The sequence below is a fragment of the Diceros bicornis genome, chromosome 14 (assembly GCF_020826845.1).
Source record: "Diceros bicornis minor isolate mBicDic1 chromosome 14, mDicBic1.mat.cur, whole genome shotgun sequence".
NCBI classification, from domain to species: domain Eukaryota; kingdom Metazoa; phylum Chordata; class Mammalia; order Perissodactyla; family Rhinocerotidae; genus Diceros; species Diceros bicornis.
The window spans coordinates 29499361-29519551 of record NC_080753.1 but is presented as its reverse complement, the minus strand read 5'-3'; the positions used below and the strand labels follow the sequence as shown (position 1 = coordinate 29519551).

Below are 20191 nucleotides of genomic sequence, written 5' to 3'. Positions count from 1 at the left end.
GGCGCTGGGAAAAGCTGCTGCAGCTACAGACCTGTGCATTCATGCCAGGAGAGGGTGAGGCAGGGAGGTCTTGCCTCATCTGTGGTATCTCTGTAGCTGCCACTCTCCCCCAACTCAGCTTTTGATCTAGCCCAGTGCCTGGGTTGGGGGTAAGGGCACAAAAGGATAGCCTTCACAAAGGATTGTGGAGGGCAGCTTTTTGGTTCCCAACTGGCCTCTCACCCACTTCCCCCTCCTCCTTGGGCAGTTCTCAGCATGGTGGAATAGGCAGTGGAGCAGGTACCTTTAGGGATGTCTCCCCAAAATTCCCTGTACCATCACATGCTCCCCTGGTGCTGCATTTCCCTACACCAGGCCTGAAATGGGACTTTGATAAGGGGAAGCAGGGAGGGGAGAGGAGTTCAGAAAGGATACTGGGGAGAAGGTTGGAGAAAAGGAATAAAAATAGCAAATCTTTATTGAGCACTTACTATATGCCTGCATTGCAATGCTAAGTACTTAATAAGTATTCACTCATTTGAATGTTCATGGCAGCCCCATGAGGAGGTGCTATTATTATTATTCCCATTTACAGAGGAGGGAGCAGGTAAATTCAGAGGCTGGCTCAGGACCACACAGACAGGTGGAGCTGGCATTTGACTGACACAGTATCACTTCAGAATTCCTTTTCTCAAATACTCTGTCATGTGGCTGCCCCCAGTCTCTTCCCAGCTTGGGCAAATAGTCTATTCACATTACTTGAGTTGGGAAGGGAAGACAGACAGCAGCCCAGCCTCACTCTGGAGATGCTGATGCAGCTCGTCTAGGAGAGTGCCTGGACAGTCACAGTTTTTAAAAGGCCCCCAGGGAACCCCAGTGTGCAGCCAGGGTTGAGAACCACTGGTCTAAACCAGTCCATGCCCAACAGCATCCACTAGTTTGTGAGGCCAGTAGTAGATACCTGCATCCTGAGAGAATGAGCTAAGATAAGACTGTGCCCATGGGTGTTGAACGGATCCCTGCACGGACAAATTATGGGTGGGCAGATGTGGAGGGAGGGAGCTCTGAAGGAATGAACTGGAAAAAAGAGGAGATGCTGGGTATAATTTGGGGCCCTGTTTCAGAGCTCTGTTTTAGGCCTGTTTTTCTTTGAAAGATTACATCCAAATAGTTGAAGGGTCCCTTCCTCAGCAAGTGACCAGCCAAGTGAGGAAAGCTGCACATGCCACATGATATGGCTTTAGAGCATTAGCAGAGCAACTCAGCAATAGCTGCAGGTGAGCTGAGGCAAACTGAGGCCCCAGGGCCAGGAACTCACCAGGAATAAGGGCTTACCAGGAAGAGCTTTTGGGAAGACTTTTTTTTTTTTTTTTAACTGAGGAAGATTAGCCCTGAGCTAACATCTGTGCCAGCCTTCCTCTACTTTGTATGTGGGATTTGTATGTGGGTTGCTACCACAGCATAGCTAACAAGTGGTGTAGGTCCACACCCGGGATCCGACCCTGTGAATCTGGGCCGCCGAAGCGGAGCATGCCAAATTAACCACTAGGCCACGGGGCCAGACCCTTGGGAAGACAATTTTGAGCCAGATTTGGGAAGCTGGGCACAGTGTGGCTAGAAGAGAAACGAGAGGACTGCATCTCAAATGTGAAGAATGAGATGTGTGTGAATGTGTGGGAAGGGGTAGTAGAATGGTTAGGTGTTGTAGAGGGAATAAGGAGAAGATAAAGTTTTCCAGAGCAGAGACTCTTTGGTGAAGGAGGATAAGCGTAGTGAGCAAGGGAGAGGGGTAAGATGGCGGGAAAAGCCCAGCTGATGGAAGGGTCTAAAGGCCCTGCCAGGAAGCCTGAGTTTGCTGCAGTCAGCATCAGGGTCTACTCTAGTACTGGTGAGCACTGAATTGGAGGCAGAGGAAAGAACTAGGAACCCAGATAGCCTGATGCAGACCCTAGTGAAGCACTGGCTGGTTCAGAGACGGGCGAGTATACCCCTGAGATGGCCCTAGAGGAAGAGCTTCCAGATTAGTTTCCAGGTTGCCCTGCTGGCTTCTGGGGAAAGGATGGAAAGAGACAGAAGGAGAAGAGAGCTCAAAGCAGGATGAACAGGATGATTATTAGTCACTAGCATTCCAGTGAATCCGTGAGGTCCAGTGCCTCAGGCTGCCTCTAAGACTCACAAGGGTTACCACAGAGAAGGGGGTGATCATCCAGTCCCTCCTCCAGGGACCCAACATGAACATATAAACCTAAGCCTTAAGCCATTCAGAAATTAGAATTAGTTGTTAAGAAATATTTTTCCCCACCGTGGAGGGCACATGTAAATGTGGGGGCAAGAAGGACTTGGACCTCTGGGTGCCTTGTCTTTCTTCATGCATTTAACCACACTTGAAATTTCCTCTTTCCTCTTCTGACTAATGCTTATCAAACCTCCAAGACTCAACTTGAATCCCAATCCTCAGGAAGTTTTTTTTGGTCCACCCAGGCCCAGAGGTATCCCTTATTCAGAACTCCTGGAGCAGTACTGTCCCATAGAACTTCCTGCCAGAACTTCCTGGAAATGTTCCAGATCTGTGCTGTCTACTATGGTAGCCATTAGCCACGTATGACTATTGAGCACTTGGCCTGTGGATAGTACAACTGAGGAACTGAATTTTAAATTAATTTAAATTTAAATAGCCACATTTGCCTAGGGGCTACCATCTTAGACAACACAGTCCTAGAGCATCTGTTGTCTGAATCAGTGATTTAATATTTATCATCTCACACTTCCATATATTGGAAACCTACTATTTACCAGACACTTTATTGGGTTCTTTACACAAATTATCTCATCAACTGTTCACAGCCTCTTATGAGGAGGTTTTATCACTCCCATTTCAAAGAGGAAGAAATAAGGGAATCAGAAAAGTTCTTATGAACTAGTCTTCCATGGCCCCTTTTCTCCATTCTTTCACTTTGGGATAACTTCCCAGAGTGGGGCAGCAGGCAGACACCATGACTGCAGAGCCTGAGTGAAGTGGAGAATAAGTGTGAATTACAGCAGTTAGAATCACTGGGCATGGTGGACTGCTGCAGAGGAGTCGGAGAGAGTTGGAGGGTAGAGTGCAGAGCTGAAGAGAAGCCTGGGAGATTTGAGGCAGAGTGTTTGGGGGCACTCTTCCAAATTTCAGTTCTCTTCATAGCCCCAGGAAGCTTCAGTCCTGACCCCAAAGTACTTCTTGAAATATGAAAGCAGAGGACAGTTAACTGTTTCAAGCTAGGACTCATGGGTGTCTATAAATTGGAGCAATCACTGGTCCACTCATTCATTCATTCAGTAAAAAATGTATCGAGCACCTTAGGATTTGGATTCATTAGGTCAGTGATAAGGCCTAAAAATCTGCATTTTAATAAAAGCCAGGCAATTCTACAGTCCACAGATCACACTTGGAAGTTGGTCTTGATTTCAAATCCCTTTTCTTTTACTTGCGGATTGCTACTATGTTGAGTTTCCCAGTTCACAGCTAGAAGTAGTCTCTTCCTCCTCTGATCTTCCTTTTAACAAAGATTCTGAAGCCTCGCTGCACATTAAACTCACCTGGGGAGCTTTAGAAAAGTACTGATGGCCAGGACCCAGCCCAGACTAGTTGACCAGAATCTCTGGGGGTGGCACTTGAGCATCTCCTAGGGGAGTTGACTGATGTGCAGCCAGCGTTGAGGACCCCCTCACCTTATCTCTAATGCCTTCTTGGCACTCAACCCCATCCTGCTTCATGTTATTTGTCTCTTCTTTTGGCTGGGCCCAGCCTCCACAGCCTTCAGTGTAGCACCTTTCACAAACACACTTTACAAAGCATTTTCAACTGAATGAAACATTTTTCCTTATTTCAGTTCAGCTTTCTGGGCATCATAACATTGCCCCAGAAGTTGGACTCTTGCTCAAAGATGATAAATGATTCTCTTTCCTTTCTCCTTTCTGAACCACCTGTTTTGCTAGACCTTGGGAGACCTCTTCTTTAGCATAGCTCTGTGAGTAGCACCTGGTGTCAAAGCAAGGGCCAGGAGAGAGAGCACCTGGGGTTAGATGAAAGCGCTCAGGGCGGCGGGATGGGTGGGCTTGCCTGAGTCAGCTGGAGAGCCACAGGGCTGCACTTATCAGGCTTCAGGTTGCTAGTGCCAGCCCTGCCAGCTCCTGGTCCCTCTGATGTTGACAGCATAGGGGCTGAGGGAAATCTTCCAGCATGGAACTTCTTTCCTCTAAAGATTCTTGGTGCCATGGTGGGCAAGTGAGAGCAAGCCTGGTCTCAAGCAGAATTGTGAAGGAGATGAGGATTCCTCAGATGCCCCGTCTCCCTTCCTTCCTCCTTTAATTATCAATGGCTGGTGGACTCTGCCACTTTCTCAGAGGCCACTGTCCCCATGCCTTTTCTCTTCCCCCTCCCCCTAAGCCTCCTCCTAAGAAAGGAAAACTAATTCACACTAGGTTGAATATTTCTAATCAAGTTAAGTGTGCTATCCAGTCCAAGGGTTTTTTTGTTTGTTTTTAAATCAAAGAGGAGTGTTTCAAATGATGGAATTCTAGCTGTCATTGTGGATTAAGTATTTTTGAGAGGAGTAGGGGTTCTTTCTGAATTCCTGAAATTACAAAGTCGGCCCACTCTGAAATCAGAGGGGAGTGGAAGAGCACCTGCTTCTGGAGGGGATTTTCCCATTGGGGAACCACCTTCAAGACACCCCTTGGGAGGCACCAGCAGGGGGTCTCATGTGTCTCCTCTGCCCCTGCCAGATGTGGACGAGTGTGTGGAGGGGACCGACAACTGCCACATTGATGCTATCTGCCAGAACACCCCGCGGTCGTACAAGTGCATCTGCAAGTCTGGCTACACAGGGGATGGTAAACACTGCAAAGGTGAGGCTGGGAGGGAATCTGGAGAAGGTGGACCTGCCGGAGAGGGGAAATCCGTGCCCTCAGATGGCCACACTGCGCCGGCATGGGGAGGGGAGTTGGGGGGCAGCTATTTCTTCCCAAGAGGGCGCTATTTTCTAATTAGCACAAAGGCACTATATAGGCTCGCTGAGGCCCTGGTGGGAGTAGTTCACAGCCATACAACCTGGCTGGGTGGGGGGATTAGAATCATGGGACTAAGGCCTGAGGTTCCCTGACATTGGAACTTCCATCTTTAGACTCTTACACCATGCCCATAAAGGATGAGAACAGACTGTTTACCCCAGGGGAAATTCATACAGTATACAAACACATCTTCTCATAATTAAAGCAATGCAAATGAAAGCAGTCTTGAGATGTTATTGTAAATTTCTGACCTTCGGTGTTGGTAAGATTTCAGTGGACAAGGTACACTCGTAAATTCCTGGTGACATTATAAATTGAAAAGTGGTTTTGTCATACCTAGCAGGGATCTTAAAAGGTATTTATACCGTTTAACCCAGGAATTTTACTCTTAAAGATTTATTCAAAGGAAATTCAAAGAAACAAAATAATATATGGGAGATGTTCTTTGATGCATTATTTATGATAGTAAAATAAATGGAAGAAATCTAACAATAAAGAAAAAGGATTAATAAATTATGACATAGCAACACGATGGAATATTCTGCAACCATGTACAGTGGTAGTTAGACTGAGTGGAAACGTGAAAATGTTTATGACAAATTTAAATGAAAATAAAATGCAAAATGATTTGTAGGCTATGAAAGCAACTATGTAAACACACACACACACACACACACACACACACACACACAGAAGGCTATGTTTTTTTAAAAAACCACCACAAGGAGGAGCACGGGTGGACAGTAGGGGGCACGCAGGTGGGTCCAGCTGCCTCAGCTCCTCTTTGCCCACAGATGTGGATGAGTGTGAACGAGAGGATAATGCAGGTTGTGTGCATGACTGTGTCAACATCCCTGGCAATTACCGATGCACCTGCTATGATGGATTCCACCTGGCACATGACGGCCACAACTGTTTGGGTGAGCAAGGGAGAAGGATGTGGGTGGAGGTGTCTTGTGGGGAAGGAGGTGTTTTCAGCATTTCCCATTTCCCAGGCAAGGAGAGGAAAGTGATCAAAAAGCTGCATTCCCACAAAACAGAGAACAAGGTCAGCCTCCCCTTTGAGACTGGGCACTGAAATGAAATAATCCTGCTGCTGGATGAAAAACATCAGAGGAGATGCTGCTGGAAAGTGCTCCCAGGGCAAGGGCCAGGAGATGACATTAGTAGGTTTAGCCACAGGGGATGGAGTGTGGTGGGAAGGTGATTTGGCTCCAGACAGATCCTGGCTCTCTCTGCTGCTTACTAGCTGTGGGGCCTTGGGCAAATCAACTAATCTCTGGGAATCTCAGCTTCCTCATCTCTAAAATGGAGATGGTAATATCCCACTCAGAGGGCTGCTGAGTGAATCACTATGAGAGAACATGTGTAAAGAGCCCTGTACAATCCCTAGCACACAGTAGGTGCTCAGTAAAGGAGAGGAATGTTGTCGATGCTGCTACTGCTGCTTCCCTGTACTCTGTGGAGCCTCTGACCCTTAAAGGCTGGTTTTCTCCCAGCTCCTCCTGCAATCTCCAGGCGCACCCTCCTCACTTGTGAGGCGTCAATCTGACCTCATCTCCTTTGTCCCAGGAGCTGGATAAGAGATAGGAGAATCTCTAGGGAACTAAACTCAACTTTGGTCTGTGTCATTTTGGAAAATTACTGGGACCATGTCAGATTCTTCCCCAAGTAGAAAAACTGAAGCCCATAGCAGAAAAAGGTTTGAGATGAGAACCCAGGGGTTCTTTCCCAAATTCCTTCTCTCTGGTGCCAAAACAGAAATATGAGACTGGAAATAGAAGACCAGGAAAGGAAGAGAAGCAGAGGAATGATGCCTGGAAAAGCAGGCTAGGCTGCTCCCCCACCCACCACCTGACCAAACAGATGAATTATCTGAGGTCCCATCGGCCTAGGAGAGCCTCCTTACTAGAGATGCCTCTGAACCCAGTCATATTCCATCCTTGGACCTTATAGGCTTATAGGTTTCTGCTCCCAACTCAGGCCTCTAAACCCTGATCCCTGCTGGGCCCTTCCCCCCAGCCCTGGCCACCTCTCCTACCACTGTAGCAGTCAGGGAAGGACCTTACTACTCATCTGCCCAGTCACCTGTGACGGCCTCTTTGGGGACTCCTTTGGAAAAAGAAGCTGTGAAACTTGGACCAGGACGGCAAACATCAGCTTCTGAGTTCTTTGGTTGCCTTCGACCTTTCTAGGCCCCCAATTCTCACCAAGTCTAGTTTTCCTATAAGTGTTTTGGGGAAAACTAACCAGAGGGATAAGAGAATGGGTAGGTATGGAATGGGGAGCAAAGGTCTATCTAACCCTAACCCTAGGGTTGGGGTTCAAAGTCTTAACCCTACCTTTGGTTTTTAGGGGAACCTTGCGTAAGTCATCTATGCCCTGGGCATCAGTTTCCCCACTGAGAATTGGAAGGAAGAACTTGGCTAGAATAGCAAAGTCACAAGGTTGGAATAGAAGGGAGCAAACAGAAGGATGGAAATGTAGGATGGGGTAAGAACAGGAAGACGGATGGGGAAAAGTCAGGGGTCTAGTGAGAGATGGGACAGAGACAGGAATAAGGCAAAGGAAAGTATACCTCCTTAGCTTTCCCAAAGGTGCACCTCTGTTAGGCAGGAGCCTGCTGGATCTGGGCCCCTCTGCCCTTGGCAGAAGGGGAAAGGACAGGGTTTCAGGGCTCAGCAGAGAGGATGGGAAGAGAGGAGCAGATGAGGCCCTCAGAAGCCCAGATTCCAGCTGCTCCATTTGGGGACCAATCTCCATGATACCTCCTGGGCCAAGGAAAATTGAGAAGGGCTGTGGACTTGGGAGGGCAGGAGGTAGCATAGAGATGGAGTCAAGGCATTAAAGTGGGAGCCCCAGGATGAGCTGGGCTCTGGGACCTGGGGGTGGTGATTTGGGGTGGTGATTAGGGTGTGGCCTGGCAGCTCTCTCCTCACCCCTCCCCGACAAGCTACCAGACTTTGTTTTGTTAAACCAAAATAGGAGAAAGTCTAGGGAATATGGCAGCAAGCCCAGGCATGGGGGGAAGGGAAGAAGGACGGAGCTGTGGCCTGTCCATAGAAATGGTCCCTGCCCCGCAAGGAGTTGAAGCTTGCTGCCTTTCCCCACCCTGCTCCTTTGACCTCAGCACTATGGCCATAGTTCTCCTTGCACATGAAGTCTTTACTGAGGTTCTCTGATTCCCTAGCTGCTCATCACAACTACCTGCCCCTAGTACCTCTCCCCGACCAATCTCTATTCTTATCTTCATCTCTGTTCCTCTTGCTCTGGCTCCTTTCCTGGTTTCCTCTGCCCTCAGACCCAATTTCAACAGGTTAGGAAAAGGGAGACAACTCTTCACCTAAGTGAGCCATGCTCAAATGTCCTCTCCCCACCAGCTGCACACCTTTGCCCTCTTAGGGTGGCCTCTTGTGAGCAGTGGAACATTAGCTGATTAGTGAGTGAGAACTGCCTGGCCTAAGGCTGGGTGTTCGACTCGGGGGATGGGGTGTGTGTGCTAGATTCTTAAGACTGCTCTCGGCCCTTGCTGCTGAAGTCTCAGGGCATATCCTAGACCCTGACCTGCACCCCACGGCCTCACCAACCACCTATCTTGCACAGATGTGGATGAGTGTGCCGAGGGCAACGGCGGCTGTCAGCAGAGCTGTGTCAACATGATGGGCAGCTATGAGTGCCACTGCCGGGAAGGCTTCTTCCTCAGCGACAACCAGCACACCTGCATCCAGCGGCCGGAAGGTCAGCCCATGACCTGGGAGGGTCCAGCCCTGCACTCCCAGGCTTCTCTCTCAGTCTGCTTCGGAGCTTTCCTTCAATACCCCCTAGGTCTCACCCTCTGTTCTCAACTCTGCTAGCTCCTCCTTCTCTTGTCCCTCAACCCAATCACATTCTAAGGGCTCCATGGACAGATGGTCTGTGTTAGAGCAAAATCTGGGAGAGTTCATTTGGGGTTGGGGTCAGTGTGGGACTGAGGCTACTATGGGGCATCCTCTGTGTCCATACCCAAGGTGGATGTTGTACCTAATTGTAGATGGCCGAGCTCTAACCTGCTGTTATCTGAGAGGGCCTCACTGATGCCTCATTCTTTGGATTGGATTGGGAGGGTCAGTCAGGAATAGTGGAGTATGTGTTGTCTGTTTCTGTGACTCTGCTCTCTTCCCCTCTGAGGGCAGGGACTATGTCTAATTCATCTTTGTATTCCAAGAACCTAATATTCTTCCTTGCATGTAGTGGGAGTTTAATAAATATTTGTCAAATAAAATCATATAGTAATTATCTGTACCAATTACTCCTCACTCACATTATAAATGTTATTTATCTTCTTCCCAGTTTGACTGTAAGCTCTTTGAGGAAAGAGATCATGTCTTCTATTTTTCTGAGTCCTTCCTAAATCCACCCACTAACACAGTACCTAGACACTATTTTTTGGTTGTTTGAAGGATAGGGTGATCATATGGGTTTTCTTGGGGCTGGGTATCAATACCTATACATCATTCATAATGGCACTGAGCTCTGCTCCTTAGCACCCAGCTCTCTGGGCAGGACAGGGGCCCATGAGGGGAAGAGTCAGTCTCCTCTCTGTGTTGCAGCCTCAGTGGAATTCTCTCATTTCCCTAGGCCCAAACTATCCCTTCTAGTTCCTCTTCTTCTAGGTGTCCAGGACTACAGAGCATTCACCACCCACGTCTTCCCTTTTAGAAGGAATGAATTGCATGAACAAGAACCATGGCTGTGCTCACATTTGCCGAGAGACACCCAAAGGTGGTATTGCCTGTGAATGCCGCCCTGGCTTTGAGCTCACCAAGAACCAACGGGACTGTAAATGTGAGATAATTGGGATGGCAGTAGGGGAGAAGGGGAGACAAAGAGGAGGGGAGTGGGGGCTCAGCAGCAAGAGGTGGGAGGAAAAGGGAGCATGGGAGAGGCAACTAGATAAAAGGGCCAGTATCCGTGTTATGGAGAACTGTGGTACCCAGGGAGAAGCAAGCTGACAGGCCTCCTGCCCTCTCTGCACAGTGACGTGCAACTATGGTAACGGTGGCTGCCAGCATACGTGCGATGACACAGAACAGGGTCCCCGGTGCGGCTGTCACGTCAAGTTTGTGCTCCATACCGACGGGAAGACATGCATCGGTGGGTGAGGACAGTGGAGAACTCAGTCCACCTGGGTGGGGGTGGGGGTAGGGACCTGTGGGAACCAGGGGAGTGGGGAGCACATGGGTCCCAGGTGCTGGATGCAGAGTGACTGGTGAGTGAGTTGAAGACCCAGACAATGTCAGATCTAGTGAGGGACAACTCTGAGAGATTGAAGGCCTCACCTGACCCTCTTCTCCTGCCTCACCCATTGGTTCTACTGCCCTCCCCCCAGGAGCCTCACCATCCTCTTTATCCAGGATAAAGTGTTGTCAAACTGGGAATAATTAGCAAGGTGCTTGTTGACTAAGGCTGTGGTTGAGAAGGGGGAGGAGAGCTGGGGCAATGCAGCGGATTAAGCCAGACCAGAGGCCCTGGTTGACCAGTGTGGTAGATGGGAGCTATCACAGCCCACTGTCCCCACTCTGGAACTGAGGGTGGGACAGTGCTCTTTCCTTGAACAACCAGCCCTGAACTGAGAAATGGGGTTTCCTGACTCCAGGTATCTTTTTCTTGTTTATCCTTTCTCTCCTCACTCTCCTCCTATAAATCCCCTTTCTGCTCCCCTCGTCCTAACTCCCATTTCCTTCTTTCTTCTCCACATTCCAGTGGTACTCCCTCTCTGCTCTGCCTGTAGCCCTCTCAATTCCTCCCCAACTCTAGCTTTCCATCCTTCTTGCCCTGGTTTGGGGCCTTCTTAACATCTGGATCCCTTTTCCTGAATTCTTAGGCCTTACCTTATGTATCTTCAGGTACCATAGATGAGTTTAATTCCTTAAGTTTAATTCCTAATTCCCTAAATCTTTAGGTCTTTCATGAAGGCCAATTACTATGTGCTCACAGGGTGCTGAGAAAGATGATGGGATAAGGTGTCCCCTTGGAGAAGTGGAAACTGAAAGGGAAGTGTTTGGTTAGGGGGAAAGGCTATGTCTTGAGCCAGGCCGGGGGCGAACTTGTTCTGTGGGCACGAATATTTATGGATGGCCGTTCATCTCATGGGCTACAACATGCTAGGGATGAGGAGATGTGAATGCAGTCAGTCTGTGTGTATTTTAGAAACATGACATTCAGCCTAAGAACCAGACTCTCCCCCATCTCACTCCAGAGACCCACCCCATCTCTGCAGACAGCACTGAATTTCCCCCAGACACAAGAACAGGGGAGCAGTTGATGCTCTTAAAGGTCTCCCCCAGGTACCTGCTCGAGGGACTTGCACTCATGGTTCTAAAGTTCCGTAATTAAAATCTCTCCTGCTACATGTTTCCCTCTAAACTAACTCTTCAAATATCCTGGAACATTTTTAGGTCTTTATGTTGCCTTCTCCAGGCTGGTTTGTTCCAGTTCATTTTTCCTCATAAGTCTAATTCTTCTGCTTTCTAAACCTCCCACCATCCCCTGGACACACTCACACATCCCCAGAGTCTCCCCCAAAGAAACTGCATGCAGTCCCCAAAAAGCTGCATGTATCAGGACAGAGCTTGGGGCCCATGGATGTGGGGCTGGGTCCCTCTCTGGTTTCTTTCTGTTCAGATAGTCCTGGGCACGGCTGCTTTTGAAAATATCCCTATTAAGCTTGAGCTTTTCCCTAATGCAAGACCCATTCTGCCTTCTAGGCCACGGCCAAGTGAGGCAGAAGAGAGCAAATGAGGCTGTTCTAGGGTTCACAGCTATGTTCTTTCTGAGTTCCTCTCCCTCTTCTCCAATAAAATTTATTTTACCTTGCCCTGTATCTCATTTTTCTCCCCAGCCCTGGTAGGAGGAAACTTCATTGTTCGGGGCCATCAGGACATTCAGAATTAGTGGGGAGACTGAGAGGGCAGTCTAGTTTAGCAGAAAGGGTGGGCACCCTTTGGGATTTGGCAGCTCTGCCTTTGGCATGCTGTGTGGTACTGGGCCCATGACTGCCCCTCTCTGAGACTCAGCTTCCCATCAGTCACTTGGTGGGAACCCAGCTTCTTTGAGGATACCAGGCAGGACAAGGCTGGGGAATGAAATGTGGGAGTCTCAGGACTCATCACTTGGGGCTAGTGGTTTGGACCTGCAGGGTGGAGGAGGAGGGCGGGAAGGGGGCTGGGGCACAGTGGGCCACAGTGGCTCCTGCCTAGCATCTAAACAGCTTTTTTACAATGTCAAACAGGGGAAAGGCGGCTAGAGCAGCACATCCCCCCTCAGGCCGTTTCTAATGGTAAATATGTCTGCTCTCTCGGCTTGCTCTCACTGGCTTGCTAGGGGAAGGGCTAACCCGCTGGGGCTCCCACTAACTGCATGCCCATTGGGCCCAGCCTGACTGGGCTCCAGCCTGCCAGCAGGGCTCGCCTGGCAGCCTGGGTACTGGGCCCGTTGGGTGACAGGAAACCTGCATCCCCATGAGCTGGCCCAAGAGCCTTCATGTTGGTTTTGTCTTTGATCCTGTCACACTCCTTCTCTCCTGCTGCCTCCTCCCACCTTCTCCCTCACCCACCTTCTAACACCTCAGCCCTTCCCAACCACATGCCCCCTCCCTCTCTCTGCTTTCTACACAGCTAAAGACCCAGCCAGCTCCATCTTACCCATCGTGCCCATTGTGCCACCTGAGATAAGGGTGGGATAGGGTGAGATGCCATCGCCTCCTTGGGGCTTCTTTCTTAGATTCTTACCCACATTAGCTCACAGTCCCAGCATCACTCACCATTCTCTCCCACCATAATGGTTAAGAGTATCACATTTGAGTTCAGACAGATCTGAGTTTGAATCCTGGCTCTGCCACCTTCTAACTATATGATCTCAAGCAAGCTACTCTCTGCTCTGATCCTTAGTTTACTTTTCTATAAAATAGGGAGAATAAGAGTTCTCCCTGGGGTTGCTGTGATGATTGAGATAATGCGTGTAGAGCATCTAGTAAGCACCTGCCACAGAGTAAGCACAGAGTAACTTGTGGTTTTAACACTGTGACCTGAAGAACAAAGGGTTGAGGCCAGGCCATCCTGCTGCCCCAACCTGCCCTGGAGAACACTGCCCTACAGGGGTGGGCAGCTATGCTCAGCTGCCTGGTCCAACCTGGGATGGACATTGTGCCAGCTCTGCTGCTCCCCATCCTGCATTCCTCAGAATCAACCTAGACTTGGCGCAGGCTGTCTGTTCCCCTCTCCCTGCTCAGGGCTTGAGGGACCTCTTCTCATGCTAAGAGCACTCTTGGGTGGATGGCTGGGCTTGGGGCCTGAATTCAAGGTTCCCTCCCAAGATCCTTCCATGGTCTTGGGGAACCCCAGGAGAGACAAAGGTGGGAGTGGTACATAGGAGATCCCACTGTGGCTGCTCCCAAACCTGCGCATTTGTGGGACCAGGGCATGACCAGGGACCCACTGGCAGAGTTGGCCTTCTCCTGGATTCTTTGCCTTGCTGGTCTCCTCAGTGACAGGGTTGGGCATGAGTTTTAGGAGTCAGAGATTCAAGACGATGATAGTACTCTCCGCTGCTTTTCTCATTCAGCTCCCCTGATTCTGAGAACCACTCTCCTCTCTTCCCTAGCAGAGGCCTCCAGATTTTGTCTCTCTAATGGGAGAATTCTAGGCCCCCCAGAGGATGGCCTACACCTCCTCCACAGTCCCTTTGTCAGGGCCTTGCACTATTGGAGGTGGTGGTTTTTCCCTGGGCTCCCCTGACTCTCCTGAGCTACAGTTTAAAGCTGTTTTTTCTCCTGCTCTGAATTCAGAAAATAGGGAGAGTGACCCATCCATACTCGCCTCACTCTGACCACTCAGCAAAGGGAAAATCTTACTAGCCAAGAGGGGTTTCGGAAGAGATTTAGGTCTGAGGTTCTCTAATTCTTTCACCTACCTTCTTATGCTGTTCCTTCTCTTCTAGATTCTTCTTCTCCTTTTGCCCCTTACCCTACCCTAGACAACATCTCCCCAATAGGAGAGTAAAACAACAACAGAACAGCCAGCTTATCTCCATCTGGAACTAAAAGGAGGGCCCGGGAGGAGTTGGAGGTAGCTGGGAAGGGGCTGAGAAATGATCAAGTACGTGCTGTCTCCTCTGAGGATGAGCAGTGAGTCCTGGAACTGGGATCTTTCTTAAGACAGCTGGGCAAGGAGGAAGGGGAAGATGAATTGATGGCCATCCCTCAGCTGTCCTAGGAATCACCAGGCTCACTCTTCCCGAGATTGTCTCACCATGACCCCCCACCCACCAAAGAGATAGTTGGTGTAAAGAGGAGGAAACTCCTATCTGTCCCTTTTCATTCCCTGGCAGCGAGAACCACCCTTACTTAGCTCCCATTCCTCCCTGCGCCCTCCCCTCTCCACCTCCTCCACCCCCTCAGCACATTCCTGCCTGACAGCTCTGGCTTGTACCTGCCTCACTGCTGTCCACCTTGTTTCAATCAAGTAGGGGGCAGGGAAGTGGACTGCTTGGCTGCACTTGTGAGGGGATGGGGGCTGGGAGTGATGGGAGGAAGGGGGCTGGGAGCCTCTGCTTAATGCTCCCTCTAAAGCACAGCGAGGCAGCCAGGGCCTTCCCTCGGGCCTCTGTGCTCTCCACTACCCTCAAGTTTGGGACTCCTCCAAGCCAATAACCCAGTTACCATCCCCCACCTCCCTCCTAAACAGAGACCTGTGCTGTCAATAATGGGGGCTGTGACAGTAAGTGCCACGATGCAGCGACGGGTGTCCACTGCAGCTGCCCCGTGGGCTTCATGCTGCAGCCAGACAGGAAGACCTGCAAAGGTAAGGGATTTCAGAGGACAGGAGCTTGAGGGTAAGGGGCTGAGGTTGGGACCAGAGATAGAGCACCTATTATGGGACCTCCTCAACCCCCTGGAGGACACGATTATAAAGAACTGAGGACATTGTCTCCTGTCTACCTTTCCCATCTCAGTTCAAGGGGCACAAAAGTCCAGCCAGTTCCTTAGTGCCCCCTGCCCCTACCCTACCTTGTTTTCTCTGTTCTCATTCCTGTCCCGCTACGGGTCCCTAACCTTCGTAGTTAATGAACATGCCATTCACATTTGTCCCTGGGTCTAGAAGGATATTTGAGTCCAGATTGTGTGTGCACGAGGTCACAGGTGTGTTTCATAACCTTCTTAACCCACATTCCCCAGACCTTCCCAGTGGAAAGGCTATACTGGTCAGAGGGACCATAGGATAGCAGCTGGGGGCACTGATGCTGGAGCCTGGCTACCTGGGTTCAGATCCCAGTTCTGCGATCTGGGCAAGTTACTTAGTATCTCTGTGCCACAGTTTCACCATAATAATGGTGCTTGTCTCATAAGAATGTTGTAAGGATTAAATGAGTTATATATAAATTATATATAAAGTACTTAGAACAGTGCCTGGCAAATGGTAAACACTTTGTGTTAGCTATTATTATTACTATTTCCCACATTACCCATTCTATTTCCCCTCCTTTTAATTAGCCAGGCCTGGGGGAAAGGTGGAGTGGAGGGAGGAAAAAGGGAAGGTGGCCATACTGAAAATAATGATTCATCAGGTCTATGTCCCCTGGTCACAAGGAGTGGGGACTAGAAGGAGGACTGGACTTGCTCTTTGTGTCTTTTGGCCCAACAGCTGGCAGCGAGGACTAGGGGAGGGCTAGGGCAGTAGGTCAGCCAGCCAGAGTTGAAAGGTTTCCTGCTGGGAAAGACTGTTGACAGGTATGCTAAGAGTGAAGTGGAAGGCTGCCCTCTCTGCCCCCTCCCCCAAGTAGGGGTGAGTAGCCTGGGTCCTGTCTGCCACCAGTTTGGGGAACTTGACCTCAGGAAGGAAGCCGCTTACCCGCCCCCCCTTCCCTTCTTAGTGCTGAAAGCTGCCTCAGGCCTGAGTCTCTCCAGACCTCTCCCATTCCAGCCCCCTGCCTGGCCCCCACCCCTCCCCCATCAGCTACCCAGCCTCACTGGCTCTCCTGGAGGTCCTCCCTGCCTGGCCTCTCTCCCAGCTCCTCCTCCCTGAAGGGCTGCCCCTTCGAATCTCCACCTCTCTGTGCCATACACTCCCAGGACTCCTGTGACTGGCAGGGGTGGGGGGCAGGAAAGGGATAAACCTATCCACCAGCCTTTTGGGGAAGGGCCATCAGTGGCAGAGTGAGGGACATGGACTAGCCCTGTAGGTCACATGCCCACCTACTTCCTGCTCCAGGCAATTCCCTGAGGGCCTGACTCTGGTTCCCATCTGTCTCCTAAGAGGACTCGGTCCCAGAAAAGAAGGTATTACTAATGGCACAGATCCCCTGAACAGGGAAGAAATGGAAATGGGAGACTGAGAGGAGTCAGAAGGGGCAGATCCAGGGCTCGACTTGATTTTCCCTGGCTCTGTGAGGGAGGGAAGGATCTTGTCTCCTTGTTGGTCCCCAGCCTTCAGTATTACCTTTGATTCTCTCTACTTTGTCCTGCTTCCCCAGACATAGACGAGTGCCGCTTGAACAATGGAGGCTGTGACCACATTTGCCGCAACACAGTGGGCAGCTTTGAATGCAGCTGCAAGAAGGGCTATAAGCTTCTCATTAATGAAAGGAACTGCCAGGGTGAGCAGATACGGGCCAAGGGGAAAGCCGTGGGAGAGGTTCTTGGGATAAATGAGCTTCAAGTAGGCCAGAGGGCCAGAGTCTGAGAAATTCAATAGACACTGTGGTGAGTCTCCACAGATGGTCATGCTGTGAGTTAACACATGTACCCCTTCCTCTTGGTGAACCAGCTCCACACTGTGGCACGTGGCTTGGGAAGGAATGAGGGATGGATTTCACCCCAATTCATATCCTTTGCAGGGTTTGACCTGCATAACCACACATAGTGGCCCTGAACCATAGGCACCAGATCTCGTAGTTCCTCACTCCAAGGACTGACTCCAAGTGGAGGGGGAGGGGGCACAGGGGATGGTATGCATTGATCCTAGGTCTGGGCCATGAGTAGGGACTCTTTCAATTTAAGTGAGAGAGCCAAGGCCCCTCACTTGGGTCCTTCACCTGAGCAAGGGGTCCCAGAGTCAAGTCCCCCAAGACAGATTGAGTGGCTTGAATCCTTGCTCTTCCAGATATAGACGAATGTTCCTTTGATCGAACCTGTGACCACATATGTGTCAACACGCCAGGAAGCTTCCAGTGCCTCTGCCATCATGGCTACTTGCTGTATGGTGTCACCCACTGTGGGGGTAAGCCAGCAAATTTGGACCCTCAGCCACTTGGCCCCTCTCAGCTCCTCACCCTTCAATTGAACAAGTCCCTGATTTGGCTTGTGGCTATGGCAATCAATCCCCAGGTGCATGTGCCATGTCTGCATCCATTGTGATGAAATGGGAGGAATTAAGAGAACTGGGAGACTAGGGTATCAGGGAACAGCATCCTGCCTCCAAAATTTGTCTCGCATCCCTATCACTGCCCCTTGACTCCCATCCTTAGTTCCCAAATTACAGGCCCACTGGTAGGTAGGAGTGGAAGGCTTTAAAAAGCTCATCAGCTTGGCCCCTTCCCAATCATTCTGTTGATTAGGGTCAGAGATAAGGGAAAGAGGTTCTAGGTTTGAGCTCTTCTCAGGCCAGTAGTCATCTTGGAGTGCCTGGAACTCTAACCAAAGGTCCTCACTCACTGCCGGCTCCCTGGCTCCTACTCCTCCCCCACCATTGTTTGTCTATGTCTCACTACTCCTTTCCCCAGATGTGGATGAGTGCAGCATCAACCAAGGAGGTTGCCGCTTCAACTGCATCAACACTCCTGGCAGCTACCAGTGCACCTGCCCAGCAGGCCAGGGCCGGCTGCACTGGAACGGCAAGGATTGCACAGGTGGGCAGTGCCCTCTGCTGGCTGCAGCTGGCACTGCAGTGTCAGGGGGATGTTGGGGTTCTACGCTGAGGAAGGTATGAGGTAGTGGGGGATGGACAACGTAGCCATTTGAGTTAGAGACATGAAGTTTCTGGTAAATAATCCCTTCATCAGTCTCTGGGTACAATTACAGTTCCGCATGTAGTTAATTCTCTTCCTCCAGATTACCCAACTGAGGGGGAGAGGGTGGGAGAGGAAGGCCCTCTCCTCCTCAGGCCTCTCTCCCCTTCCTAGAGCCAGTAAAGTGTCAGAGCAGTCCTGGTGCCTCAAAAGCCATGCTCAGCTGCAACAGATCTGGCAAGAAGGACACCTGTGCCCTGACCTGCCCCTCCCGGGCCCGGTTTTTGCCAGGTACATAGAGGCGGTTGCTGGAGGGCTGGCAGGGAGGAAAGCTGGCTATTCAGGCAGCTCCTCTGCTCCCCTTGGATTCCTCCATCCAGTGGGGGCTGGGGAGCAGGTCAGATCTGTGACAGCCCTCTTCTCTCAGAGTCTGAGAATGGCTTCACAGTGAGCTGTGGCACACCCAGCCCCAGGGCCACTCCAGGCCGAGCTGGCCACACCGGGAACAGCACAAATTCCAACCACTGCCATGGTGAGCACCAGCCTAGAGGCCTTGTCTCTTGCTTATTAACCTCTATTTCTATTCTTCATTAATCCTCCTGGCCTTACTTTTTCCTGGATCCCTTCTTTGCTCTGTAATTCTCCAGCCCTGCTGCCTTGCTCCCTCTGCCCCTAACGTTGATTTCCTTGGCTTTCGTAATCCCTCTCCTCCAGCCAAGCCCCTGGCTTATTGCCCAGCTTCTCAACACCCTCCACAGCAGCCCCCACCCCCATGGGACCCCCAGGCTGTGCTGAGCTTCTACCATCCCTCTAGAGGCTGCAGTGCTGTCAGTTAAACAGCGGGCCTCCTTCAAGATCAAGGACGCCAAATGCCGTTTGCACCTGCGAAACAAAGGCAAAACAGAGGAGGCCAGCAGAATCCTGGGGCCAGGTCTGGACTGGGGACCCCACTCCAATGGGCCGTCTGGCCACCAAACCTTCCCACCCCTCAGCTTCTCTGCTTAAGGAGATCTCCAAAAACCCATGGGTACCCTGAACTCTGGATAGAGCAGGGGAGGAAGCAGTTGTAGGGATAGGGCCCAAGGAAGTCCTAGGATATTCCCCGCCACCCAACTAATTAGTGTGCTAGACTCAAAGAGAATTGAAACAGTTGTAGTCAGAGATCTGGTGAGGTCTGTCTGGGTTGGAGGAGAAAAGTGAGAGCTGGGAGTGAGAACTTTCCCTGTCCCCAGGGGGTGCCCCTGAGGTTGACAAGGCCTCTCCCCCAGGTGGTGCCCCCTGCTCTGACTGCCAGGTCACCTTCATCCACCTCAAGTGTGACTCCTCTCGGAAGGGCAAGGGCCGGCGGGCCCGGACCCCTCCCAGCAAGGAAGTCACTCGGCTCACCCTGGAACTGGAGGCAGAGGTCAGAGCCGAAGAAACTACAGGTGGGACTAGGGGCACTCCTGGGAGGAGGGTGGAAAGAGGAGGGCAGAGGTGGGGAAACCACAGGTCTCAGCAGCAAAGGAAAGGGGCAGAACCTGTACTAAGGGCAGACGCTGCCTAATGCCAAGCCCAGGAGCCAGTCCCTCTTACCACACCCCTCCTAGCTCCTCGCTTTGCTCCCTTACCCTCCTGCTCACAACCACTCTTTCTTTTTCCTCCTTCCCTGACTCAAACCACCATCCACCACCAGCTAGCTGTGGGCTGCCCTGCCTCCGACAGCGGATGGAACGGCGGCTGAAAGGGTCCCTGAAGATGCTTAGAAAGTCCATCAATCAGGACCGCTTCCTGCTGCGCCTAGCAGGCCTTGATTATGAGCTGGCCCACAAGCCAGGCCCGGTAGCTGGGGAGCGAGCTGAGCTAGTGGAAGCCTGTAGGCCTGGGCAGCACCGCGCCGGGGCCAAGTGTGGTAAGGGAGCTTGCTGGGGAACATGGGAGCAGGGGAGAGGGGAAGGCCCAGCTTGGGCCTGGCTTAGAGCAAGACACTTTACAGCCTCAGTTGCATCTCTCAAATTGTGAGGCAGCCAAGACCTTCCTGCCCATCACTCTCCCCTCACTGGTCCCAGGCTGAAATCTAGAGGGACATCATGTGGGGCCACCAACCCTCCTGCACATGGGTTTGGCCCTTGGTCCTTCCAAGCAGGATTCTGCCTGTTCCCAGACAAAGAGATTCTCCTTGAATCTGGGGGAATGGGAAAGG

At 51.0% G+C, this 20191-nt stretch overlaps 1 protein-coding gene and 1 long non-coding RNA gene across 8 annotated transcripts in view; one reads left to right on the top strand and one right to left on the bottom strand.

Annotated features, from left to right (window-relative positions):
* Positions 1–20191, bottom strand: part of LOC131413739 (uncharacterized) — a 40631-nt gene that overhangs the window by 6852 nt on the left and 13588 nt on the right. The gene's annotated exons all lie outside the window — the stretch shown is intronic.
* Positions 1–20191, top strand: part of SCUBE3 (signal peptide, CUB domain and EGF like domain containing 3) — a 37188-nt gene that overhangs the window by 8349 nt on the left and 8648 nt on the right. For 4 of the 6 annotated variants that reach the window (XM_058554539.1, XM_058554535.1, XM_058554534.1 and 1 more), the window contains exons 2-16: positions 4744–4866; positions 5823–5948; positions 8632–8766; positions 9727–9852; positions 10045–10161; positions 12299–12346; positions 14751–14867; positions 16537–16659; positions 17166–17282; positions 17785–17910; positions 18184–18300; positions 18437–18541; positions 18824–18940; positions 19278–19436; positions 19685–19900. In XM_058554539.1, coding sequence (XP_058410522.1) covers positions 4744–4866; positions 5823–5948; positions 8632–8766; positions 9727–9852; positions 10045–10161; positions 12299–12346; positions 14751–14867; positions 16537–16659; positions 17166–17282; positions 17785–17910; positions 18184–18300; positions 18437–18541; positions 18824–18940; positions 19278–19436; positions 19685–19900 — 1872 coding nt within the window. The remainder of the gene's footprint in view (positions 1–4743; positions 4867–5822; positions 5949–8631; positions 8767–9726; positions 9853–10044; positions 10162–12298; positions 12347–14750; positions 14868–16536; positions 16660–17165; positions 17283–17784; positions 17911–18183; positions 18301–18436; positions 18542–18823; positions 18941–19277; positions 19437–19684; positions 19901–20191) is intronic. The other 2 variants (XM_058554537.1, XM_058554538.1) reach the window with 1 other exon arrangement.